Consider the following 27,349-nt stretch of genomic DNA (forward strand, 5'->3'; position numbering starts at 1 on the left):
TGTGATGAATATATGATGCAGTCAGTTGTCCATATTTAAGTGGACAGTGCGGTAGACAGACGTCACATTTACACGTCAGGATGTGGTTATTAGAGACACAGACTCAATATTTAACCGTCATGTATCATCACAGTAGCAGCGTTACACACGTTGGCAGCTGTAAACACATAAAAACATTATAAAAATACTCAGGTGAGATTAGGGGAGACACCTGGTGTGTGACGTCAGGAGCAGCGGCTCCTTCATGTCAGACTGTCAATAAATGGTCCAAAAGTGCATGTTGTCGGTCTGATGTCTGTGTCGCGGATGTCTGTCCTGACATACAGCTCGTGGGCGGAACAGTCTGCAGAGTCTGTCGACACCGAGCCCGAACTCAGCGGGAGGTCGCTCAGCTGTGGCAGAGCGTGAGACGCCCGGATCAACCTGTGATACAAACACCTGTATCGACCGTGGATCGTGGTTCAGAGCAAAGCCCAGACATGTATCTCACACTGCTCAAAGTGCAGAGATGAAGATCAGAAGGGAGAGGATGACTCCTCACCAGACGTCAGGGCAGGTGTCAGCAACCTTCACCATCAAAAGGAGATGTTTCGTCCCGTCTGCTGCTGCAAAACACACGTGTGTCCTACAGTGAAGGCAGCGCAGGCCAGACAGCATCAGAGTATCAACAGGCCCAAATGAGCATTCATTCACATGTTCACAGGAGGTGGCAGCTCTGCAGTGGGCAACTTATACTCACGGGCAACAGTACGACAGGTACTTGAACTTCTCATGTCCATGATGCCATGTTGTGGTGCATTCATGGGATAAAAACTAACCTGCCATTAACCAGGTGACGATGTAGGAGAGAGCCGCGTGAAAGAGGTCTCAGTGGAAGTGTCACTACAGCCCTGGAAACACCACGTGTGTGTCGGAACAACTCACCTGGTCCCGCCGATGATCCCCGGACACTCTGTCAAGGAGCCAGCTGGTTTCGGAACCGGAGAACCAACGAGCCTCGCTTCGGAAAGACACGTCTGCATTAACCCTGGACGTGATCAAACCGTTACAGAGCTCAGTGGACGCATCCACCAAACTGTGAATGACTTCAACAGCCGCCTGGCTGCTGCAGAGTCCCTGGCTGGGAAACTTTGAACAAGCACCGAGAAAACAGTGAAGTTGCTGCAGGCCCAGAACAACTCCCTCCAAGACCGCCCCGAAGACCTGCTGCACTTCTGTTTATCTGATATCAGACATCCCTTATTAGGCTCTTCGTTTTATTGTACTTCTTCATGGATTTACTTCTCTTTCCTCTGTCCTAACCACCTCCTTTTGTTTTCTCTCTGCACCGTATTCCTTCCTGCTGTAGAGTTTATGAAGCAGGACGGTTTCCTTATTTGTGGTTAAAATTGAGGAAAACTTATTGATGGCCTGTTTACCTGCATATCTCAGTTCAATGTTCAGACTGATAATGCTTTTTGGTGATCAGATGCCGTTTTTGAAGGAGTGGTGTATGTTTCATACTGTTGAACTGAACGACCTCTTGATCAAGAGAAGGTACCAGAAGTAGGAAGTGTCGTCCTGTTGGGACTGAAGATGGGGATGGGTTTGGTTTATGTAAGGGAATGGGGGGCGGGAAAGATATTGAGGGACTGTTTTGATGTCCTCCTTTTTCTATTTATTTATTTATTTTCTTCATTTATTATTGTTTTCTTTTGTTTTGTACTTTTGTAACTAAAAATACTGAGGTGAGATTAGTGGAGACACCTGGTGTGTGACGTCAGGAGCAGCGGCTCCTTAATGTCAGACTGTCAATAAATGGTTGTGAGTGAGTGTGTATGTCCATGTTCAGACAGACAGACAGGCAGACAGACAGGCAGAGAGACAGACAGACAGAGAGAGAGACAGGCAGAGAGACAGGCAGACAGAGAGACAGACAGGCAGGCAGACAGGCAGACAGACAGGCAGAGAGACAGGCAGAGAGACAGGCAGACAGACAGACAGACAGACAGACAGACAGACAGGCAGAGAGACAGGCAGAGAGAGAGACAGAGAGACAGACAGGCAGGCAGAGAGACAGACAGACAGACAGAGAGACAGGCAGGCAGACAGACAGACAGACAGGCAGGCAGACAGGCAGACAGACAGACAGACAGACAGGCAGGCAGACAGACAGACAGAGAGACAGGCAGGCAGACAGACAGACAGACAGGCAGGCAGACAGACAGACAGACAGACAGGCAGAGAGACAGGCAGACAGACAGGCAGGCAGAGAGACAGACAGGCAGACAGACAGACAGACAGACAGACAGGCAGGCAGACAGACAGACAGACAGACAGGCAGAGAGACAGGCAGAGAGACAGGCAGACAGGCAGGCAGACAGACAGACAGGCAGACAGGCAGACAGACAGACAGGGGAAATATCTGACATCCTTTAAAAATACTCAAATGATGCTTAAAAGAGTGAAAGCGATCACGTGTGTCCAGTGACATCAGATTGTCTCTGAGTGACGACCTGTCGTCCTGTTCAAACCTCCACACGTCCTTTAACTCACGTCTCAATCAGCTGTCCGAGTCCGACAGGTGAGGCCTGATGAGGCTCCAGGTGATTTCTGTCTCACTCAGCATCTCTGAGTTCAAACCTCCTCCCAGAAACAAAACATCATCTGAACTCTTTTCAATGACATCACACAAAACATCAAAAACACAAAACAATCTTTCAGTGCTCAAAACTGGAGCATGAACATTCACAGAAATCATTTCCACATGTTCATGTTGCACTTTGGCCTTCAAGATACGACCACACGTTATTTCTTCCACCTCAGCAGAAACAGAGTCTGGCTGAGAATGACTTCCGGCCACTTCTTCTTCCAGCCACGTTCATTCTCCCTGTGAGCTTCAACAGAAATCACATCCAGGTTCATTTCAGTCCGTTTGACCAGAGAAGCTTGTTCCACGTCACATCTCGCTCCACTGGTGCATATTTGACAGGGATCGGTGCCACCGAGCAGCAATTTTGGATCTCGGTACCGATCAACTGTGTTAAGACATTTGTGTACACTTTGCCCGCCTGCTGCCATCCCACTCTTCCCCTCGTCAGCATGTTGCAGTCCCACATTATGTTGCTGTCCTGCTTTGGTTCTGACTGGTTTAGGTGGTCCGCGCCGACCCGGACCAGGGTCACACGTCTCTCTGGCCACAGCCGAAACGTTTCACGCTCTCAGAAGGTGCAAACACAATGTAGCAGAAGTTATCAACTGTACGTCAGGTTTAAATCCGCCGTGTTGACTGTGGGGACCATAAAGACGTGTCTTCACACAGGAAGGTCACTCGCGCACTCACACTATCTCTGACTGGGGAAAACACATCTATGGGGTCAGAAGGTGTCGATTCGTTACTGCAGTCCGTCAGCGTGTGACGTCATCATTCATTATTATTATATTTGTCTCCTTAACCGTCCAACAAATCTGATTTGGGCAGAAATGTATAATAAAACATTTAAGGGGCCAAAACTGTGCACAAAGTATGTGACTCTGGAGTTGTGGACAGGTGTGTGATGCAGAAATCCACCACCAGGAGGAAACCTGGAGTCGAGTCACACAGCTGGTCCTGATGCTGCTACACTGCTGGTTGAGCAGCTGCCTCTCCTGACACACCTGGATACAACTGACACACACATTCCTGCACGTAGGCTCAACACCAGTACACATCAGGCTGTGTGTGTTTGCCTTAGTTGTGCAGTATTAGATGACTGTAATATGAATGTATAACTCAGTTCTCATTATGGTTTGCACTCACTTTGATTTACTCATATTTATTAATAACAATACCCTGTCCGCACCGTCTGTGATTACACTGTTTATATCTGTACATGTTATGTATATACAACTCTTTTTCTATTTCCTGCCTTTTCATTATATTGTTTATTTTTTACTATTATTCTTGTGTATTGTTGTATTGAACTGTCCTTTAGCTACTGTGACTCACACATTTCTCCGTGTGCGGGACTGATAAAGGACTTCTGCTTCTTCACAAACAGGAAGCCCAGCCGCCCACTCTTTTCTCTTTATTTAACTATTCAATTTATACAAAGTGTCAAACACTAACACAACACATGAGAGCTGTTTCACATTCAAAAGGTCAATAAATAGAATAAATAAATACAGCAAGGATCTCATATAAAATAACATTTAAACAAATAAAATAAATAAATGAGTAAATAAATACTATATTGTCATGTCAACACATATATGCATGTACTAATCTCTGTTATCATAAATTTCATTAAATGCCAGGGAGAACGTCAAATATCTTTTCATAGTTGTCTAAAAATGTTGTATTCTTTTTATTTTTAACTCAGGCTGGGATTTATAAAGTGAATTGAATTCAATTAAAAAATGAGGAAAGGTTGGTTTGGAGGCTGAACATTTTTGCTTATGAATAAAATATTTACCAAATAAAATGAAAAAATTAACTAAATACTGAAGAGACTTGTTCTTCTCATGTTCATAATAACATATAACATCTTTAAGGGAAAAGCAGTATGACATGTCGACATTGGGGAAGATATAAGAACACAAGTCCGACCAAAATTGCACTGTGACATTACATTCAAACAACAGATGGTTTAAAGTTTCATCAGTTTGAGTTGACAGGATATATTTTGTGAAGAATTTTAAAATGAGTTTCTTTTCCTTTGTTATGAATACAGTATTTGTGAGGTAAAGCCAGGCTTTCCCAGTCTATGTCCTCTAAATGAGAGCACCAGTAACATTTTCCTCGCGGAGAAAACCTCTTTTTATCTTGAAAAACTCTCCTTATATGTTTATTGTTACATTTCTTGTCTTGTATGTTGATACCATTCAAAAGTAAAACAGATTTGCTCTCTGGTCTATTTTCTCCACAGAAAGATCGGTGACTTCTCATTAAACTAAGTGAGCCAGAGGGGACTGCTCTTATCACAGAGTTGTATTCTTTGAAAGGTAAAGGAAAATTATGAGGCGATAAAAAACTGTCACAGGAGAGGACGAGACCATGTTCATCCAGAACAGACAAAATATTATTTATACTTCTCTCAAACCATCTGGAATAAAAAAGAGACTTATTCCTAATAGTAATACACTCGTTATTCCATAACAGAGTTTTGTGAGGAGACAAATTGTGATTGAAACATATTTTCCCAGAAAGAAGTGATTGCTGATGAAATTCGGACAGCGTGACTGGAAGCTTGTCAGGTGAGTAGTTGCAGGTTAAAACGAAAGCAAGCCCACCAATTTTTCCAAAAACATGATTGGGGATGAAGAACCACAATGAATTTTGATGTGTCAAACATCTTTTTAACCAATTGATTTTAAAGTATTTATAATATCAATGAGATTAAGCACTTCAAGCCGCCTTCCGCTCTGCTGTTAGATAGAACTGCATTTTTAAGCTTGTGTGTTTTATTCCTCCAGACAAAGTCCAGAAAAAGCTTGTTAATTTCCTCAGCAGTGGCATCATTGACAAACAGAAAGAGATGGATAAACAAAATGAGAGACGCCTTCAGCTTTTGACAAAAGGACCCTGACGTATGATGTCACGTCTCTCTGAAGCCAAAGGTTAAAGATATCTCTAGTGTTTTTCATTCTTCCAGAGAAGTTCAGGTGTTGCCTCGCTATTAAATGTTTTGTTATATGAATGCCCAAATACTTGACTGAGGTTTTTACTGGGATATTATCTATGAAAGCATCGTCACAGTTGTGTATGGGCAATAGTTCACATTTAGATCCATGAAGTTTCAGGCCTGATGCTGATGAAAACTGTTTAACTAGATCAATAGCTTTGACCAACTGTTCTTTGTCTTTCAGGAAAAGGGTTGTATCATCCGCCAGCTGAGAAATTCTTATTTCTCTATTGAATATAGAGATGCCTTTGAAATCTGTGTCATGTACTATATTTAATGACAATAATTCAACAACTAAGATAAATAACAAAGGTGAAATCGGGCATCGTTGCCTAACACCTCGATTTATATCAAATCTATTAGAGGTGTTGTGGTTAATAATCACTGAGCTATTAATTCCTTTATAAAACATGTCAACAGTATCTATAAATTGATTTCCAAAGCCAAACAATTGAAGACATTCTGTAAGAAACTTATGTTCAATGGTGTCGAAAGCTTTATAAAAGTCCAAAAAGAGAATGAATGCTTCTGAGTGGACCGAATCTGCATAGTCTAATAAATCCAAAATAAGTCTGATGTTATTACTTATGTGTCCGTCTTTAATGAACCCTGATTGTGTTTCAGCAACAATATGAGGAAGACCCATTTTTAATCTAGTTGCATAAACTGACGCCAGAATCTTGTAATCAATAGTAAGGAGAGTGACAGGTCGGCAGTTTTCTATCAATAGGTTGTCTTTATCTGGAGATATAACGCCTCGTTTCATAGTTGTAATCATCTCACCCTGACCAACACATTCACAGTACATACAGAATAAAGGCTCCTGAATGAGATCCCACACATGAATATAACATTCAACTGAAAGCCCATCTCCACCTGGGGATTCACCCTTTTTCACTGAGAAAAGTGCAGTTTTGATTTCCTCTCTGCTCAGATCAGAATCACAAGGTTTTTTCAAGTCCTCGTCAATTGTGACTGTGTTTTTTAATCTTACCAATAAACATTTCACAAGAGGGGTTGTTGAATTCTGATTTGTATAAGTTGCTATAAAAGGAAAAAACTGAATTTGATGTTAATTTTTGCTCAGTACATTTACTACCATTAATATTAATCAGACTTAGTGACTTTCTTTGACCATTTCTTTTCTCCAAAGCAAAAAATAGCTGGAGTTTGTTCCCCCTCTTCCAGCCACTTGGCTCTAGATCTCACAAATGCACCTTTGGCTAACTCAGTATGAATCTGATCTATTTTAACTGTATCTCTTCACTTCTAGCTCCTCTTCAGAAGACAAGTTGGGTTCAGATAAGAGGAAACCAATTCTGCTCAGTAATTCAGCTTCTGTTTTATTTTTTAGGGCTTTTAACTCTTTACCTCTCTTTACAGCAATACTTCTTGTCATAAACTTGAAGTGCTCCCATTGTTGTGTATATTCATTGTCCACAATTTCATTAAAAATTTCCTTGGCTAGATTTTTTATACTATCATTAAAGGAACTGTCTTTAAGTAGAGTATTATTAAATTTCCAGTATCCTCGTAATTTAGTCGTATTCTGTGAGCCCCCTGATTTCAGAGTGATTTTCTTATGATCTGACAATGGAGCAAAAGAACGGGAGACCTCTTTCACATACTGAAGTGCAGAGGAAGAAATCAAAAACAAATCAGTCCTGGATCTAGATGAGAGGTTATTCTTAGACCATGTAAAATCCTGCATGTCTGGGTTAAAGAAACGCCATGTGTCGGTCAGGGAGAGATCTGAGCAAAGTTTTGAAATAATATTGTTGTTCAGCAGAGACTGACACAGTGTTGGGGGGAATCTGTCCATCGCATTATCAGGACACTCGTTAAAGTCGCCCCCTAAAATTAGGGAAGAGTTAGGATATTTGTGTAATAGCTCATTTATTTTTGAGGTAATCTGACTAAAAAGTACCTTGTTGGATGAGTGAGAATTATGCCCATAAATATTACACACTATAAAATTTGAATTATCATGCTTGAGAATCATGAAAATCCATCTACCATCATGTGAAGACACCACCTCTAAGATCTCCCCTTTGAATTTATGTAAACAAATTGAGACTCCTGCAGAACGATCAGTACCATGACGACAATAAATCTTATTTCCCCACTGCCCTTTCCAGAACTTCACATCCGACTCACCTGAATGTGTTTCTTGTAAAAATATTAAATCAGCCTCACTATTTTTACAGAACAGAAAAGTGGCTTTTCTTTCCAATAAATCACGTAACCTCTGACATTCAATGACATAACCGTTAGCGAATCAAACTCAAAATCCATCAAGAATAAAAGGAAATAATAATAATAATAATAATAATAATAATAATAATGATAATAATGATAATAATAATAATGAAGTAGCTCTCACAAATAGATAACAAGAACTTTGAGGTGTGTTTTAGCTTCCTTAAACGAGGAAGTGACAGACAGTCAAAAAAGTTGTGACTATAGAAAAATATAGTGTTGGTACCATAAACAGGTTAGTTTAAATTGAATTAATCAATAACTATCAAACATGTTGGGTTAAACCCAGATATTGTTGTTCAAACAGAACACATTTTCCTTTTGTCTGTTTTTAATTGTGAATTATATAAACTAAATATGATGAACATATTTTGCTGCTCAAAAATAATCTTGCTCTAACAGTTAAGCAACACTGCAGATTATTAGCAAACCGTGAGTTAATATGAGGAACAAAGAACAAAGTCTGATCATATGTTTTAGACCCATTTATCTCCCATACCAACAAATAATACTTGTATAAAATTGTATAAAGGTGTGAGATTAACTCCAACAATGTAGCTGCTGGTGTTTTGTGCCTCTTGACAGAGACAGTTTGGAAAGATAACAATCTTCATCTGTCACCTCCAGAAGTCAACAGTTCTTAGTCAATGAGTCTTTGCTGAGTTACAACCTCCCTGGAGACGTGAGATGTTTGGAAACAGCTTTCTCCATCAGTCATCACCGAAACACAACAGTTCATAGCCAATAAGTCCAGTTTTGTGTTGTGATGTGTTGTATAACCTCCCTGGAGACCTGCAGTGTGCAGGACGCTTGCCAACTTATCCAACTGTCTGATTCTCCTCTTCATCAGTCTGAGGAAAAGGCTTTAATCTTCTTCCCCTCTATCAGAGCATGAGGACCTGGGAAGGCGCCTTTTTACCTTCCTTCCTGGCTTCTGAGTTTCTCTCCGGCCTCTCGACCCTCCGGGGAAAGTGCCTCGGTGAGACGCAGCTTGTTGCTCCGCAGAAACTTGCGGCCTTTGGCACTTTTCCAAGCCGCATCACGGACACGGCGCAGCGCCAACAGGACGATGAGTGACCGGTGGGATCCGTCCTTTCTGTTCGGACCAAGGCGAAGCACAATGTCGACCCCTTCCTGTAGATATTCATGAAGTCCCGGGGCAACTTTTCCAAGGATGTCGATCACCACTGCTCTGCGTCCTCGTTCATCTCCTCTCTCACTCCGTGTAGTTTCAGTGTCCATCTGTAACTGCAGCGCTTGTTTTCGGCAGCTCCTGCCTCAGAATCCGGTTCTTTTCTCAGCGGTTCCGTTTCTGACTCCGTCTGTTTCTAAATGTTTTTGTGATGATTAATATCCACCACAAGTTGCTCAACTGTAGAGGAGAGTTTTTCAATATGTTGACACGTTGTTTCTGTCGTGAGTTCAGTCACTGAAATCTTAGTCTGGTCTCGTCATGTTTGTGTGAGAGGCTCTTTGACAGCCGCCAAAATGTCCGCGCTGACATTTGCACCGTCACCGTCACCGTCAGTCCCGTTTCTTCCGTTTGTTGACATGTTGAGCGTCTGACTGGGCCGAAAGTGTCCACATTATCTTCAGGCGTAGTTTCTCTGCATTCCTCCCATGGTGTGTTCACTTCTACTGACTTTTCAGAGTCGCTCCCGTCATAGTGGAGCAGATAAGTCACTCAGTTAGCTCTATTAGCATCGGGACTCATCTTCTTTCTTCCTCTGACGTTAACGTCCGTTGGTGCGTCAGCCAGCTCGCGCTCAAACTTTTACCGTCTCGGTTTTTCCAAACTTTATCTTTTTTCCACGGAACATTAGTCTTGGTACCAAAATATTAATGTGTTAAAGTCACCTTTTTATCAGTAAAACGTTAAAATTACCACATATTCTGTCTGCCTATTCACAAAACCTCAGATTGTTTGACGGAGAAACTTTGCACCAGCTTCCTGCAGCACCGCCATCTTGGCTCCGCCCAGCCGCGCACTCCCCACGCGCAACATTACATGTGTGACGTGTATCCGAGCGACGCAGACACCGCACGGTTTGGTTTTTTGCGGGCGCTCATTCCGCCCCGCAACCAAGTACAAGTACTTTAAGTTTCACAACATCAGAGTACTGTGAAAGTGAACATCCTGTAACTAAGTACATTTACTCACTCTGTAACTAAGTACATTTAGTTACTCTGTAACTAAATACATTTACTCACTCTGTAACTAAGTACGTTTACTCACTCTGTAACTAAGTACGTTTACTCACTCTGTAACTAAGTACGTTTACTCACTCTGTAACTAAGTACATTTACTCACTCTGTAACTAAGTACGTTTACTCACTCTGTAACTAAGTACGTTTACTCACTCTGTAACTAAGTACCTTTAGTCACTCTGTAACTAAGTACATTTTGAGGTTCTTGTACTTTGCCTCAGTTTTTCCATGTTCTTCTACTTTATTCTTCCACTCTGCTTCAGATTAGATAAGTATTGTAATCTTACTCCACTACATTTATCTGATAACTTCAGTTACTGTCTTTACTGGTGCAGCTGTATCAGAGCTGAAGCTGCACATTTTAAAATATATTCTATCTGCAGATTAACAAAAACGTGGAAATATTTATAATCTATTTATTTTAAACTTTTGATACTGAAGTACATTTAATATCAGAGACTTTGAGACTTTGACTGAAGTGATATTCATATAAGTGACTTCCACTTTTACTAAAGTCCCATTGTAACATGATTTCTTGCCTTTGGCTCAGTTGTGACTTCTGGGTGCTTCTCTCAACACTGTCAGGACTGCAGGTGAAGGCATGAATGAGTCTGACTGACTTAGAGAGAAACACCCTGAAGAGGTTCACGCAGAGATACAACTAATGATTTATTTGTAAAATACGTCCCTAATATTACAAATAAATGAGGCAACATAGAAAACAAAGTGCTGATAATTCATCAGCCTGTTTCCAGTCATCAAGCGGCTGCTCCATCTCATCTCAATAAGAACCACAACACAGACTTTCTCACTTCAGAGCATCTGATGATGAAGGTGCTTTGTGTCAGGCCTGGATTATTGTTTCCAGAGGCGAGCTGCCTGGATCTGACCGGACCGTGACCCAAAGACCAAGAGAGACATTTATTGATACTGTAGCAGAACCGCAAGGTCCAAAAGACTGAAACCATCCGGACCATCTGACAAACTAAGTACATTTACTCACTCTGTAACTAAGTACGTTTACTCACTCTGTAACTAAGTACGTTTACTCACACTGTGACTAAGTACATTTACTCACTCTGTAACTAAGTACATTTACTCACTCTGTAACTAAGTTAACGAGTAATTAACTCATTATTGTGTCTGCTCCTGACGTGACGGCTGCTTGGCAGATGCAGCAGAGCAGTCCAGAGACACTGATGACACTCTGTCACATTGTAGGAGAGACACTGATAATACATGTCATTTATTAATCACTGGCCATTAATAAAACACTCGTTAATGGGGCACCACCTCCGCTGTTTCATCCATTTGAATAATCCCGATGAAATTAATCACATTCCAGGTTAATTTGTATCAATTCTAATCAATTTCAGATCAATTCATTCAATCTCATAACTGAAGTAGTGACTTCTACACAGTTTCCATCGGTTCTCCACGTTAAAAACAAACCTGTACAGACGACGACATACGGTTAAATATGTTTATTAACTAGATAATTCAGGGTAAATGAATGAAATGGCGATTTAAAGGAACAACAACAGGTAAGTGGAAATGTGGACCCGGTAAAGTAATGCGGGTATATGAACATGTGCAGGTGGTGAGATCACGGGTTAGTTGGGTGACAGCATTTAAATATGACCAGAGTCATTTTAATAGGAACAAAAGTGACTGAATCTCTGTTCAGCTAAAAGCTGCAATTAAGTTCACTTCCTCTTAATTAAAGCAGAACTTGGTTCTGGTAGAAACTTAATGTAAGTTGAAGTACTTAAGAGATGAATCAATACAGCCATAAATATAAAAGTGAGAAAAATGAACACGTGAGCACTTTGTGCAGAGATCGCTGTCTTGAAGCGAGTCTCAAAGTAAAGAGCGGAAACATTAAAGAAGAGAAGAGTTTGGAGAGAGAAGAGAGTTAAAGTTTGGAGCGAGCAGAGAAGTGATGTCTCTGTTTTGTAGTCTCGAGTGGCGGCGGGCCTGGGGGCAGGGCGGCCGCTGTTTGTCTCAGAGGAGATAACAAGTGGGAAACTTCACAGGAACGGACTCAAACTAAACTAGAGTTTGAAACGTTGCTAAACCGCTTCACCTTCCCCAGAATGTCACCACGGCTTCATATGTGGACTTTGTCCAACACCAAATCATATGTCATTATTAAAACCACTTTAACATCCACAAAGGAATTAAAACTGGATCAGAACATCTAAACACACTTGATTATACAGTAGAAGTCACCACTCATATTTCTTTTAGTTCCAGCTTGATACTTGTTAAACAGGGCACATCAGAGACATTCACTGGTAATAATCCAAACGTATTAACGACATGATTGAACAGTTTGTCCCGATCACACCAGGACTCACCACAGGGCGTTTTTACACATTACATTCATCTCACTCAATCTTAATCGTAGGGAAGTGTAAGAAAAATCAGTTTTAATAACTTTTCTGCCTGTTTAATAATTTGTTAAAATTAAGAAGATGAGGTTCTGGTTTAATAGCTGTTCAGAACCGTGTTGAAATCTGGAGAAGTGTAGAGAACTTCACAGTGGAGCGCAAAAGATAAGAACAACACAACTATAAATTATTAAGCTGTCAACCAAGATTACTCCAAGAAGGTGGGCGTCACCAGACCTTCACTGTGGGAATGTGTGTGTGTGTTTTAATTAGATCAGCAGAGAACAATTGTCAGCACTTTGTTAATCTAACACAACTGCAAAGACATGAAACTATAACACAAGATTGTCTGTTCCTCTTGATGTCTGGAGAGTGGATTCATTTGATGATGAACCTCGATGGACCTGAAGGAAAGGAGTGTTTCTGTCTTGAGGGGGAAAGAGGACAAATGGTGTGTAGAGTTGTAAATAAGGACAGATGGTCTCCTGGGAATCATCTATTCCACGGTTTTATTGTAAAGACAACAACGTCCTCCCTGCCAGGTGAAGAGGAGAGCTCATATCTGTAGAGGAGTGTTTGCCTTTCAGAAGACAAAGCCTCAATTAAAAGCAGAGGCGAGGGACATGTGTCCCTACAACATCCAGAGGAAACAGGGACGATGCTGGACTGGACAGTGGAGCTGATCTCAGAGCAGTTCACACTGCAGCACTGACATCATCTCCACGTGTTGTGATTGGTCCGTCAGTCGCTGCTGGATGAAGCTCTCCTCTCCGCCCAGTCAGAGCCTCTCCACCCACCAGCTGATGGTGCTGCTTCAACCTCTCTGGATCATCAGGACACAGCTGATCCTCTCAACACCTCCACCTTTCTCATCACTCACTCTGACAGAGATCACCACCACCTCCACCTGATGAGAGAAGCAGAGAGACAGCAGAAGTGATACATGAGTGTCTACAGAGACTCCCTCCATCAGCTGTCAGTCAGTGATATAAAGACCAGCAGGACTTCAGTCCTGTTCAGACCACAAGTGGAGCGGCTGTGTAGCGTAGCCAGCTTCCTTTCAGCTCATGTTAACGTGTTGGAGTGAAGCTCACAGACCTGCAGACACATCAAGTGTGTTTACTCTGCAGGTTTCACTCAAGCACACAGTGAAATAAACTGCTCAGAGTCCCTGAACGCATCATCACTGCAGAAACACTCTGATGATGATTCACTGCTGTTAAAAACCAGAGTCTCAGTCACACCTGAACATTTCATCTGCTTTAAATATTACAAACATGTAAATATGGAGTCTGTTGTAAAAACATCTGGATAAAACTAAAGACAGACGGACAGATAAATATTTGATGTTAAAGCTCCGACATGTTCACACCGAGACTGAACAGTCAACACCAGCTGTGGTTACTGGACTTCAGCAGAGGTTCTGGTCTGTGAGGAGACCACATGGTTACTAAATGTAACCGCGGTTCTCTGAAATAAGAGTCAGTGATGTGCAGGCTTCAGTCAGAGCGATCTGTACGGTGGCCCTGAAGGTCAAAACACAACCACACTTCAGATTATGGAAAAGGTGGGACGGCGTTCTTGTTTGTTATTGGACAGAACCAGAGTCTCTGGTGACAGTTTGATGTTTTGTGGGATGTTGTTGTGTTTTGACCTTCAGGGCCACCGTAGACCTGAGAGCTGTGACAAAGATGGACTGATCAGTTGTTCAGTGTTGAAATGAGAGAACACAGATTTGATGCTACAACAGTTTGATGGATGAGGACGCTGTCTCTACACATCCTGTGATGCTGTCAGCTGTGATCCAGCTTTACTTCCTGTACACATGAACACAACAACAACAGTCGTCTTCACTTCAACTCAAACACACGATCACAACAAGCTTCTGGCTCCTCTGATTGGCTGACTGTTCCCCCTCTATCTCTTTCTGTCCAATCCTGAAGCCTGTCACCGTTCTCCTCTCACAGCTTCACTGAGGAAAGCAGGAAATGCTGGATCTTTACTCTGATACTGACTGTGTTTATTACAATACTGCTGAAACCAGCATGGACTGACTCCAACTCTCTACTGACCTCAGAGTCTCCAGTCGACAGTTTGGACTCTCCACAAGTTCAGACAGCAGCTTCACGTCTGAATCCTGCAGCTCGTTGTTACTCAGGTGCAGTTGTCTCAGATGGGAGGGGTTGGACTTCAGAGCTGAGGCCAGAGAAGCACAGCTGATCTCTGACAAACTGCATCTGTCCAATCTGAATAAAGAATAAATGATGAAACTTCACAATTTAAATATTCAGTCAGTATAAACGTCACAAAGCTTCATTAAAATGTTGTAAAAAGACGATTCTGAATATATTTGTTATTGTCTGATAGTTAAAATAGAGATTATTTAACTTTTCATTGTAGTATGTATTTTTCTCATCACTTTAAAAAACATGATTTGTAATCTGAGATGAAAATCAATAGTTGAGGATGTTCAGAGTGAATTATTCATGTTGTTATATGAAAGTTTTAAATGTGCAGCTCAACATTGCTCTGCCACAGTCAATGGACTAAACCACAGAAGAAGAAAACAGACTTCAGCATTAAGATACTCAGTGTGGATCAGTATAATATCAGCTGATGTCTGCAGTTTAGTGTCAACACAACTTTCACATCATATTGATCTGAGCACAGAAGTAAAAAATGGTGTCTGACCTCAGAGTCTCCAGTCGACAGTTTGGACTCTCCAGTCCAGCACAGAGAAGCGTCACTCCTGAATCCTGCAGCTCGTTGAAGCTCAGCTCCAGCTCTCTCAGATGGGAGGGGTTGGACTTCAGAGCTGAGGCCAGAGAAGCACAGCTGATCTCTGACAAACTGCAGTCCTCCAATCTGAATAAAGAATAAATGATGTCAGTTTAAAAGACTTTAATGTTCCTGCTTGAAATCATTCAGTGTTTAATAATCTGTTCAGAGCTGAAGAAGGTTCAGGATGTAGACGTTTAGAAAATGAAGCTCCAAACACCTGAACCCAACAGGATGCAGGTTCAACACTGTCAAACACACAAAGTGAAACAGAGCTCTCATTAATATTAATGACAACGTGCTGCTGCTTCAATAAAGACGTAGTGATGTCACCTCTTAAACTCTGCAGCTCCACCAGAGGCTCCATCTGTACAAACTCATGTTGTGCAGCCAAATAAAAACCCACAGAAACTGATGGAACATTTGATTCTGCTATTTAAAGCTCCTGTTATTAAGATAGTTGAATTTTCAGTCTCGTTCCAACTCGTCAAATACTGACGCTTTGGGATTGTAGGTCGGGTCGGCCGCCGTCCCAAAGCGTCAGTATTTGACGGGTCGGGAACGAGACTCAAAGATCAACTCTCTCAGCAACAGGAGCTTTCAGATAAAAGTCATCCTGAGCTGAAGTGTTTCAGTCAGTACAGACGTCACATATCATCAGAAAGGTTTGGAACAAACACACGTTTGTTGTTGTCTGACAGAAGAAAACACAACGTTTGTGTTTTTACTTTCAGAAGCAAGAAGGAAAAGTGCAAATCAATGATGAAGAGGTTGATGGAGAATAAAACAGTGCTGAATGTTTGATGTTATATTAGATATGTTTTAAATATGAAGCAGAACAAGATGCTCAGTGTGAATCAGGACAGAATCTATGTGGTCAAATCCCCTTCAGAGCTGATGACATGAAAACTAAGATTTAAACAGTTTGAATAATGTTTTCAAAGTATTAACCGGTTTAAAGTAAATATTCAAATGGATTTAAACATGTGAGAACAACAACAGTATGTGTGAGATAATTGTGTCGCACTTATAATTCATCAGCAGTGTAATATTTTCATGTTATTAAAGTTTGTCTTCAGAGTTTCACACATTCAACACGTGCAGTGTGTTGAATCAGAGATCACATCACACTCATGTGTCTTTTGTCCAACGTGACTTCAACATCATCCAACCTCCTTTTTTCTTTTTTTGATACTTTTTATTTAGTATTTTCAGAAATGAACAAGTTGACAACAGACTGTCAAGACAATAAAACAAAAACAAAAACATGGGGGCTCCTCAGTTGAAAGACCTATATATAATGTCCAGTGACTTTACTTGATTAGTGTGTAGTGTCCTCAATTGTTTTGATAAAAGCAGTCCATTTCTCCCATTTCCTGGAGAAGGTTGCTCCTCTAGATCGGAGAGAGAAAGTCATCTTTTCCATTAAACACATTTCCTTCACTTTGTCCATCCATTGGTTAATGCTTGGAGGTTCTGTTTTATACCAGCATTTTGTTATAACTTTTTTACAAGCCATCAACAGTATTTTACACAGATACCAGTCATTTTTAAGAACCACATTTTCATTTAGGACACAGAAAAAGAGGACCGTCACATTGTTAGGGATTGTGTATCCCAGGATCTTTGTCACAGTAGTACATACATGATCCCAGAAGGTTTGAATTTTTGGGCATAGCCAAAATATATGGGAATGATCAGCGTTCATGTTTCCGCACTGCCTCCAGCACTGTTCTTGTGATTGAGAGAATTTGCTTTTTATAAGAGGTGTAATGAAAAAACGAATCAGGTTCTTCCAGCCAAATATTCTCCACTTCTTTGAACTTGTAGATGAATGCTGTGCACTCCACATAGAACGCCATTCCTCCTCTGATATTTCTATATTTAGTTCTTTCTCCCATTTTGCTTTAATGTATCCTGTGTTGATCCCATTCTGTTTCTGAAGGCCTTGATATATTTTAGATATTATTTTTTTATTCTTCTTTTTATAGGCTTCAGTTAGAGTATCTATCACTGTATTGCCCTCTCTGGACAATGTTGGTTTGATTCTTTTATCGAAAAAATCTCTAATTTGCAGGTAACGAAAAAAATCTTTGTTTTCCAGCCCAAATTCTTTTTGTAACTCACTGAAACTTTTTAAGAGCCCTCTATGAGTTATTGCGCATACTGCTGTGATGCCTCTGTCCCACCATCGCCTGAATCCAGCATCACTGATTCCTGGTTCGAATCTGGGATCTAGAGCAGGCCAAATTAATAATTTGATGTCTCCCTCCATATTGTATTCTTTTACCATCATGTTCCATATTGTCAATGTTTGTTTAATAATTTCATTTTTGCTTTGTCGAGCCAATTTGTTTCCCATGTCCCCTAATATTGCCTGAATCTGGAAACCTTCCATCTGGGCCTCTATGTCTTTCCATCTTGCCTGATATAGAGGGCAGCATGTAGAAACCAGGAACTTTACTTGAGCTGCGTAAAAGTATTGTTTCAGATTAGGCAAGGACAGCCCCCCCTCTTCTTTTGGTAATTGAAGTGTCTTATACCTGACCCTCGGTCTCTTACCGGCCCAGATAAATCTAGAAATAAGTGTATCCCACTGTCTGAATTGTGATTCTGGAATCATCTGTGGGATGGATTGGAAAAGATATAACAGTCTCGGTACCACATTTATTTTTATTACCTCGATTCGTGTCTCAAAGTCCATGTTAAAAGCAGACCACTGCCCGATATCTGTCTTGATATTATTGTTAATGTTTTTATAATTAATTTCAAATGTTTTAATGTGGTCTCTAGCCAATACCACACCCAGGTATTTAATTACTTTCGAATTCCATTTTATTTTATATTTTTCTCTAATTTCTCGGCCTGGGGAATAATTTAGTGTAAGAATTTGTGTTTTTGTTATGTTTAATTTATAGCCAGAGTATTTGCCGTAATCTTCTAATATCGACATCAAATTAGGAAATGTTCTATCTGGGTCTTGAAGAGCCACAATAACATCATCAGCGAAGAGCCCTATCCGATGCTCCTGCTGTCCTATATGGATTCCTTTTAGGTTGTTACTTTGTCTGATCAATTGTGCCAGCGGCTCAATAAATATAGCAAACAAGGTAGGGCTAAAACAACATCCTTGGCGAGTTCCTCGCTGTAAAATAAATCTGTCAGTTAGGTGTCCATTAATTTTTATCCTCGCTGTTGGTTCTTGGTAGAGGCCTTGGATACATTGTATAATTTGTTCATGAATCCCTAGTCTTCCCAAAACTTGATACAGAAACCTCCAATTGACACAGTCAAAGGCCTTTTCTGCGTCGAGGCTCACTAGTACTGCTCTCAGGCCTTGTCTTTGGATCTGATCTATCATGTGCAGAATACGTCTGATGTTATCCTGAGTCTGCCTACCTGTAATAAAACCTGACTGATCTTCGTCTATCAAGTCAGACATAAAATTTTCAAATCTTTTGGAAATTATTGAAGTAAAAATTTTATAATCCACATTTAGGATTGAAATAGGTCTATAGGATTCGCAAAGTTCTTTATTTTTACCTTGCTTTGGAATAACTGAGATTATGGCCTCTTTCCAAGAGGGAGGCCGTTTGCCCTCTGTCAGTGTCTGGTTGAAGGAATTCAGAAGTAGCGGGGTAATTCCTCCCTAAATGTTTTATACCACTCGCTGGGGAATCCGTCACTACCTGGCGTTTTGTTTGATTTTAATCTACTAATTGCGGCATCTAGTTCTTTTTTTGTGATGCTGGAAATTAATTTTTTATTTTGCTCTTTTCCAATAGCAGGCAAGTCCAAGGAATCAAGGAATTCTTTCATTTCACACACTCTTTTTGCTGTGGGTTGGGTGTATAGGTTTTCATAGTAATCTTTAAAAACACTTTCTATTTCTTCAGGCTCAAACAGCAATTGTTTCGTAACAGGGTCTCTAATCTTATGTATTGTGTGAGAAGCTTGCTGGACCTTAAGTCTTCTTGCCAGATATTTAGTTGCCTTAGATCCAGATTCATAATAGGTCTGTTTAATGAATCTTAGTTTTTTCTCGACCTCTTGACTTAGGATGTCATCTATCTGCCGTCTCACATTGATTATTTGTTGTAAAGCCGGATCGTCTTTTTTATTTTTATGTTGCTGTTCCAGTATTATTAATTGTTTAACCAATTTCTTATAGTCTTCCTCTCTAGTCTTTTTTTGGTAAGCTGCCCTCGCTATTAACCTCCCTCTCATTACAGCTTTTACCGTATCCCAAAGTATGGTAGGATCCACTGGGCTGTCTAGGTTGTCCTCAATGCAGCATTTAATTTCTTTCTTAACCTCCTCCTGTGTTTTCTGGTTATTCAGCATACCCACATTTAATCTCCAGAGTGTATTTTTATTTCTCCTAGTTAGATGGATATTGAGGTAAATAATACTGTGGTCAGATAAGTCAGTTACCCCTATTTTACATTCCTCTACTCTATATCTGTCTATTGTGTTCATAAAAAAATAATCTATTCTGGAGTACTCCGAATGTGGAGCAGAATAATGTGTGAAGTCCTTCTCTAACGGATGGAGTTCTCTCCAAACATCGAACATCCCCAATTCAGCTAGAGAGGTGTTGACAAGTTTCGATAGATGAGTCTTAGTTCTCTTGTTATTAGTTGTGTCCAGTCTAGTATTCAGAATCATGTTGAAATCCCCCGCACATATTAGAATTCCAACCTCCTTTTTTCAGAGATTCAACACTTTCTTTTCAGAGGTTTAAATCTCTGCGGGGGGCCACACCTTTCTGATGTCAGATTAGGGGGTCTGTGTCCAACAACTTCTGTCACTTTACAAAAGTGACAAACAAACATTAACACCTTCCTCACTCTGTGATTGGTGAGCTGAGTGCAGGTGAGACAGAGCCCAGGTTTCAACTTCTCTCTCAGCTCTTTTTCATTTGTTACACAACTATTTCTGTCACTTTGAAATATGAACTGAGTGAAACACTACCAATGTCTTCCAGGAGAGAACATGTGAGAAGTTCCCTCCATATTTAACCCATTGTTGAGCCTCCAGCAGCTCTTGGCTCCACCTTTGGCTGTCTGAAACAGCTATGAACACGTTTAGCTTCACTGATGCACTGATCCCACGCTAAAAGGTGGAGCTAACACACTGCAGACCACTGATTGGTCAGTGGGAACAGCCAGAGTCGTCTCGTCCTCCACGCTCTGAAGTAACATTTCACTTTCTACCTTTCAGCAGTCTTCTGTCTCGCTGCCTGCAGCCTTTCTCAAGTAAAGCTAGTTTCCTTGTTGAGATAAACAACCACACGTGTGCTGTGTGTGGAGAGTGTGTGGTCGAGCAAGAGAGAGAAAGAGAGAGAGAGAGAGAGAGAGAGAGAGAGAGAGACAGAGAGAGAGAGAGAGAGAGAGAGAGAGAGAGAGAGAGAGAGAGAGCAAAACATGTAAATTAATGACATTTTATAGATACACAGAAACACATGAACTGACCTCAGAGTCTCCAGTCGACAGTTTGGACTCTCCAGTCCAGCACAGAGAAGCTTCACTCCTGAATCCTGCAGCTTGTTGTTGCTCAGCTCCAGCTGTCTCAGATGGGAGGGGTTGGACTTCAGAGCTGAGGCCAGAGAAGCACAGCTGATCTCTGACAACCTGCACCACCTCAATCTGAATAAAGAATAAATGATGTCAGTTTAAAAGACTTTAATGTTCCTGCTTGAAATCATTCAGTGTTTAATAATCTGTTCAGAGCTGAAGAAGGTTCAGGATGTAGACGTTTAGAAAATGAAGCTCCAAACACCTGAACCCAACAGGATGCAGGTTCAACACTGTCAAACACACAAAGTGAAACAGAGCTCTCATTAATATTAATGACAACGTGCTGCTGCTTCAATAAAGACGTAGTGATGTCACCTCTTAAACTCTGCAGCTCCACCAGAGGCTCCATCTGTACAAACTCATGTTGTGCAGCCAAATAAAAACCCACAGAAACTGATGGAACATTTGATTCTGCTATTTAAAGCTCCTGTTATTAAGATGGTTGAATTTTCAGTCTCGTTTCCGACGATTTTTCCTCGTCTGCAACCGGCCACAGTCGGCCGAGGGTCCTCCACAGTCAGCTTGCCATCAGCCGCCGCGTATCCCCTTCAGCTTGGAGCTGCACTACTGGGACTCTTGTGACTTGAGCTCTGCTACGGTGAGAACTCACCTGTTGTTTCTGCTCGGTCAAAGTGAACCGGCTTCAACTGTATCTGGCCGCCACGCTCCCCAGCTTCAACCAGGCCTGCAACGTGACGTTTGTCTTATTTCTCTGTGTTGTGCTCCCTGGTTGCCAGCTTGTGTGTGTGTGTGTGTGTGTGTGTGTGTGTGTGTGTGTGTGTGTGTGTGTGTGTGTGTGGGCCCACAACATAATGAAGTACCACTTAAAGGTCCTATAAGAGTTCTTCAGGTGTGTTTAATACTAATGAAGGTCTTTGGTGCTGAAGTTCATCAGCAGTGATCAATAGCAGAGCAAAGTTAAAGGAACATGTTTGTGTTTGAACAAAAGTCAATTGACAGTGAATAGTAACAAAACAAGGTTAAAGGAACATTGCACTGAATTCATTGGTTTGACTTGTTAAAGTTTCATTGTGAACAAGGTCAGTAGAAAACCACATGTTGGGTTTACTGTGATTCACTGTGGATGGTTACATTTATTTTTTATGGCTGTTAGAATTTTTATTCTAAGTGAATTTATTGGGACACAGTTGTCCTGTGACTCATTTTAAGTGCACTTAACTACAGTAAGAATACATGAAGAAGGTACGTAATAATCCTTTAACATTGAAATAAAGAGACACTGTTATCCAATGAAGAGCACATGAATACATGAGGAGGTGTCTTCTGTCCAACGTGACTTAAACATCATCCAACATCCTTTTTTCAAACATTCAACACTTTCTTTTCAGAGATTTAAATCTCTGTGTATCTGTGTGTGTGTGTGTGTGTGTGTGTGTGTGTGTGTGTGTGTGTGTGTGTGTGTGTGATATAAATATATAATCTGCAGTCAAACTTTAAACTGAGTTGTTGTGATTTGAGCTCAGACAAACCCAGAAAACAGGTGAACTGAAGGAAATGTAAAACTTCTGTTCTGATTTAAATGTTATAGATCTACACAGAAACACATGAACTGACCTCAGAACCTCCAGTCGACAGTTTGGACTCTCCAGTCCAGCACAGAGAAGCTTCACTCCTGAATCCTGCAGGTAGTTGTAAGTCAGGTCCAGTTCTGTCAGATGGGAGGGGTTGGACTTCAGAGCTGAGGCCACGACTTCACAGTGACTCTCTGAGAGTGCACAGTTAATAAATCTGTGATTACAGATAAAAGAACATTAAAACAATAAAATGTGAGACTTTATTGTGAAAACAGATTCATACATGTTGCATCACAAAGCACAGGGGGTCAGTTGGTCGGCCTGAGCTGGTCAGTCATTGATCACAAGGTTTGTAGTTTGAAACTTGAGCTCCTTCTGCCCACGAGGCCCCAGACTTTCCCTGCCTGAGGAGATCAGAGGGGCTGAATCGCTGCCCCGTTTTATATCAGCCCCCAAAACACACTTGAATAAAGCTGCTTTTAACCCTGATGTGGATGTTTTTATCTTCATGTTTGATTTTGGTTTGTTTGATTCATTCTGTGCTCTTTATATTTATATTTGTAATTGTCGGGTAAAACTTGCTTTTGCTTGTGCCTCTTTCGTTGTGTTGCTGTTTAATGTGTGTACAGCACTTTGTCACTGCTTTTAAAAGTCTTATATCAAGAAAATAAATCAATAAATGAACCTCCTGAGTGTCCTTGAGCAACATGAACCAAACTGATGTTCGGGACAAAGTGTCCAAATGACTGTAATGTAAACGTGTCAGATTTGAGTTGATTTATATTCATGAAGCTTCATGTAAATTCACTGTAGGTTGTAACTGCACTCGTATGTGTTTACCTCAGTTATGTGTTTGTGTGGATTTTGTTCTTTGATGCATTTTATTCTGTCGCTCCGTCTGCTTTTCACCTCCCATTAAATTAATTCAGCCTCTTCTACTGCATCAATAGTATAATTAGTGCTAAAGATTGAGTTATTATCATTTGATGGGTGATCATTTGTCTCAGGTGGAGTTCACCTGGCTGAAGGAAATGTTTTGGAAAGTAGACGACTACATGTCATTTCATCTCTGAGCTTGGTGATGATCATTGATTCAATCAGCAGGTTTCATACTTGTTGAGGAAAACATGTATCGTGTTGAGGTTTTATATAATGCATGTGTGTAAAGTGTTTGTCTTTAATACTGAAGGCTTCAGCTTTACCAGGATTTTTAATGTTCATCACATCTGGACTTACCGAGCCTTTCTACAGTTCCTCACAGCTGGAATCAGTCTCTGTTTTCCCTCCTCTGATGTGTTGTATTTCTGTGTGTCCAACTCATCCAGAACCTCCTCTGACATCTGCAGCATGTAGGCCAGAGCTGAGCAGTGGATCTCAGAGAGTTTCTTCTGTGATCTGTTCTCTGACTTCAGGAACTCTTGGATCTCCTGATGGACTGAGTGGTCGTTCATCTCCGTCAGACAGTGGAAGATGTTGATGCTTCTGTCAGGAGAGATCTCATCACTGTTCATCTCCTTCAGGTTCTTGATGGCTCTCTGGATGATGTCTGGCCTGTTGTCTGTCCGACCCAGCAGAGCTGCTAAGAGTCTCTGGTTGGACGTCAGAGAGAGTCCATGAAGGAAGCGAACAAACAGGTCCAGGTGACCATTCTTACTTTTGAGGGATTTCTCCATGGCTCTCTTCAGGAAGTCATCCAGGGTTGAGGGACTCTGTCCTCCCAGGAAGTCCTTCAGTACCTTTCTGTTCCTGTTGGTGTAACAGTGGAACATGTAGACTGCAGCCAGAAACTCCTGAACGCTCAGATGAACAAAGCAGTAGACTGTTTTCTGGAAGATCACACTCTCTCTTCTGAAGATCTCTGTACAAACTCCTGAGTACACCGAGGCCTCTGTGACATTAAGACCACACCGCTCCAGGTCTTCTTGGTAGAACATGATGTTTCCTGTCTCCAGATGTTCAAACGCCAGCCTCCCCAGCTTCAGAAGAACTTCCCTGTCAGCCTCCGTCAGCTCCTGTGGACTCGTCTCACGTCCCTCATGGTACTTCTGCTTCTTCCTCTTTGTCTGGACCAGCAGGAAGTGTGAGTACATGTCAGTCAGGGTCTTGGGCAGCTCTCCTCTCTGGCCTGTAGTCAACATGTGGTCCAGAACTGTAGCAGTGATCCAGCAGAAGACTGGGATCAGACACATGATGTGGAGGCTCCTGGAGGTCTTGATGTGTGAGATGACTCTGCTGGACAGATCTTCATCACTGACCCTCCTCCTGAAGTACTCCTCCTTCTGGGCGTCAGTGAAGCCTCGTACTTCTGTTACCCTGTCGACACGTGAAGGAGGGATCTGATTGGCCGCTGCAGGTCGAGAAGTTATCCAGACGAGAGCCGAGGGAAGCAGCTTCCCCTCGATGAGGTTTGTCAGCAGCGCGCTGACTGATGACTCCTGTGTGACATCAGACACGACCTCATGGTTCTTGAAATCCAGTGACAGTCTGCTTTCATCCAGGCCGTCAAAGATGAACAGAAGTTTACAGACAGCGAGCTTCTCTGCTGTCACCTTCTGTAATGTTGGATGGAAAACATGGAGCAGCCTGAGAAGACTGTACTGCTCATCTCTGATCAGGTTCAGCTCCCTGAACGACAGCACAACCAGCAGACTGACATCTTGGTTTTCGGAGCCCTCTGCCCAGTCCAGAGTGAACTTCAGCACTGAGAAGGTTTTTCCAACTCCAGCGACGCCGTTGGTCAGAACCACTCTGATGGGTCTCTGTTGGTCAGGTGAGGCTTTAAAGATGTCGCAGCACCTGATTGGAGTTTCACTGAAGGTCTCCTTCTTGGAAACTGTCTCCAGCTGCCTCACCTCATGTTGGGTATTAACCTCTTCACTCTGTCCCTCTGTGATGTAGAGCTCAGTGTAGATCTTGTTGAGGAGGGTTCCACTTCCTGTTTCATCACTTCCTGTTTCATCACTTCCTTCAGTCACACGTTCAAATCTCCTCCTCAGACTGATCTTATGTTCATGGAAAACCTCCTGCAGACCAGCATTCACTGAAAAAAGAGACAAAAGTGGGAGACAAAAAATACAATGTGACAATCAGCAGTCAATGGTCTTTTCATTACAAGTTAAAACCATCAGTATAAGAACATGTTTGTTGTTTTCTTTGTCTTTCTCTCCACCTTAACGTCGTGGAGAGGTTTGTGTGTCCCTGTGATCCTCGGAGCTCTGTTGTCGGGGGCATTAGCCCCTGGCAGGGTCTCGCAAAGCTAATCAGCCCCAGAGGAGGAGCCAGACTGAGAGTGATTCAAAGAGCCTTTATGAATCAGCCACAAAGGTGCTGCAGCTCCTGAACCAGGAAAGAGACATCAGGGCACCTTTCTGGAGCTCAACCTGGGAGTGGAGGTCGCTGGTGAATATCTGGTGTCTGGCCTTTGACTACATGGAGACGCCACCCTGTGGGCTGACTACCAGCAGGGACGGGCATTGGGGTCGGGTGTGTGCCAGTCTCATGCAAAAGAAGGCAGGTGTGCTGATTCCTGGCATCCCAGACTGGTCCTCAGGACAGGGAGTGTCTCCTCTCATGGGGGAAGGAACAGGTGCTGGTGCCGGAGGTGGGGCGGTACCAACTAGATTTAGTTGGGCTCACCTCTATGCACAGCACTGTTTCTTGAACTCAACTCCTTTGCTTGAGGGACAACATCTCAGGTTGGCCCCTGTAAATGACCACCACCTGCACCTCAGCCCGTCCACTACACTCTGCTGCTGCTGACTGCTTGTTATTCCCTCACTACAAGGGAGGACCAGCTACTGCTCAACTAGATCCAGACTGTCTGATGTCCTGGATCCACAATAGTGACACAAACTCCCCAGTGACATCAGAACAGAAGAAACTCGACACAACTTCAGACTGAAAACTCTCCTGTTCAGACTGAAAACTCTCCTGTTCAGACTGAAAACTCTCCTGTTCAGACTGAAACTCTCCTGTTCAGACGGCACCTTGGTCCATAAAAACAATCTCTCTCTTGATCTCTTATTGCTTCTAGTTGTAGCTCTTGAACCATTTCAGCATAATTGATGAATGTGATCTACTCATGTTGTATCCACATGGTTCAGTCAGTTATTTTCAGTCTCTTTGGATAAAAACGTCGGCTAAATGAACGTATTGTAATGAAGCAGGTTACATTTTAAGCTGTTTAATGTGCTGACACTGAGCAGCTAATTAGCATCTGCTGCAGCCTGAAAATAGATGTTAGCAGTGCACTTTTCCTCACTGGATGTTTGTTCGGTGGCTTGTTCAACAAGTGGATCTGCAGGACGAGGTGTGTGTTTGTAAGTTAGAGGAGGAGGAGATGTTAGCAGGAAAGCTAATGTGGACTGTTGTTTAAAGTGCTGTTTTGTCTCAAGCTGCTGTCTGACACTTCTCCATCTCCATCTCTGCATACAGAGAACAAGCAGCTCTCTGATTGGTTAATGTGAGACATAACAAATGTATTAAAACAACAAGTAGTGTGTTCAGACATGAAGACACCAGCAGACAGATATATAGTCTTACTTTCTCCACACTGGGGACAGGAGGAGAGTCCTGGTGAAGCAGACTGGTCCCAGTATGATGTGATGCACTGTCTGCAGAACCAGTGTCCACAGCTGGTAGAGACTGGATCCTTCAGGACGTCCTGACAGGTAACACAGCAGGATGGCTGCTCCTCCACAGAAACATGCCTCCTCTTCTTCTCTCTGTGAAGACATTTCTTTAGGACTGAAACCATTTGTTGATTGTTTCTAAAAATATCAAGATTTGGTCGACACTGTTGAAGCTCAGATCAGCTGACAGAGGACAGTAAAACTGTCTTTACTTTTCTGATGAATTCAGCTTCAGTCTGGAATAAAAATGGCTGCTTGTGTTATTTCAACTCTTCTGTTTAGTCAGTTTGAACCTGGAGTTAAAAGTGTTCTCAATAACTGAGG

General features: G+C 41.9%; 1 protein-coding gene across 1 annotated transcript; it reads right to left on the bottom strand.

The window, feature by feature from the left end:
* Positions 1-242: 242 nt before the first annotated feature.
* LOC141000162 (protein NLRC3-like) lies at positions 243-27,349 on the bottom strand. Its single transcript, XM_073470802.1, has 7 exons — positions 26,937-27,349; positions 23,631-25,434; positions 22,435-22,608; positions 20,755-20,928; positions 8,821-8,997; positions 925-1,027; positions 243-392 (listed from the first exon to the last, which is right to left on the bottom strand). The coding sequence occupies exons 1-7, from the start codon at positions 27,148-27,150 to the stop codon at positions 243-245; spliced, it is 2,796 nt and encodes a 931-aa protein (XP_073326903.1). The 5' UTR covers positions 27,151-27,349.

This window comes from Pagrus major, chromosome 1 (genome assembly GCF_040436345.1).
Source record: "Pagrus major chromosome 1, Pma_NU_1.0".
Lineage (NCBI taxonomy): Eukaryota > Metazoa > Chordata > Actinopteri > Spariformes > Sparidae > Pagrus > Pagrus major.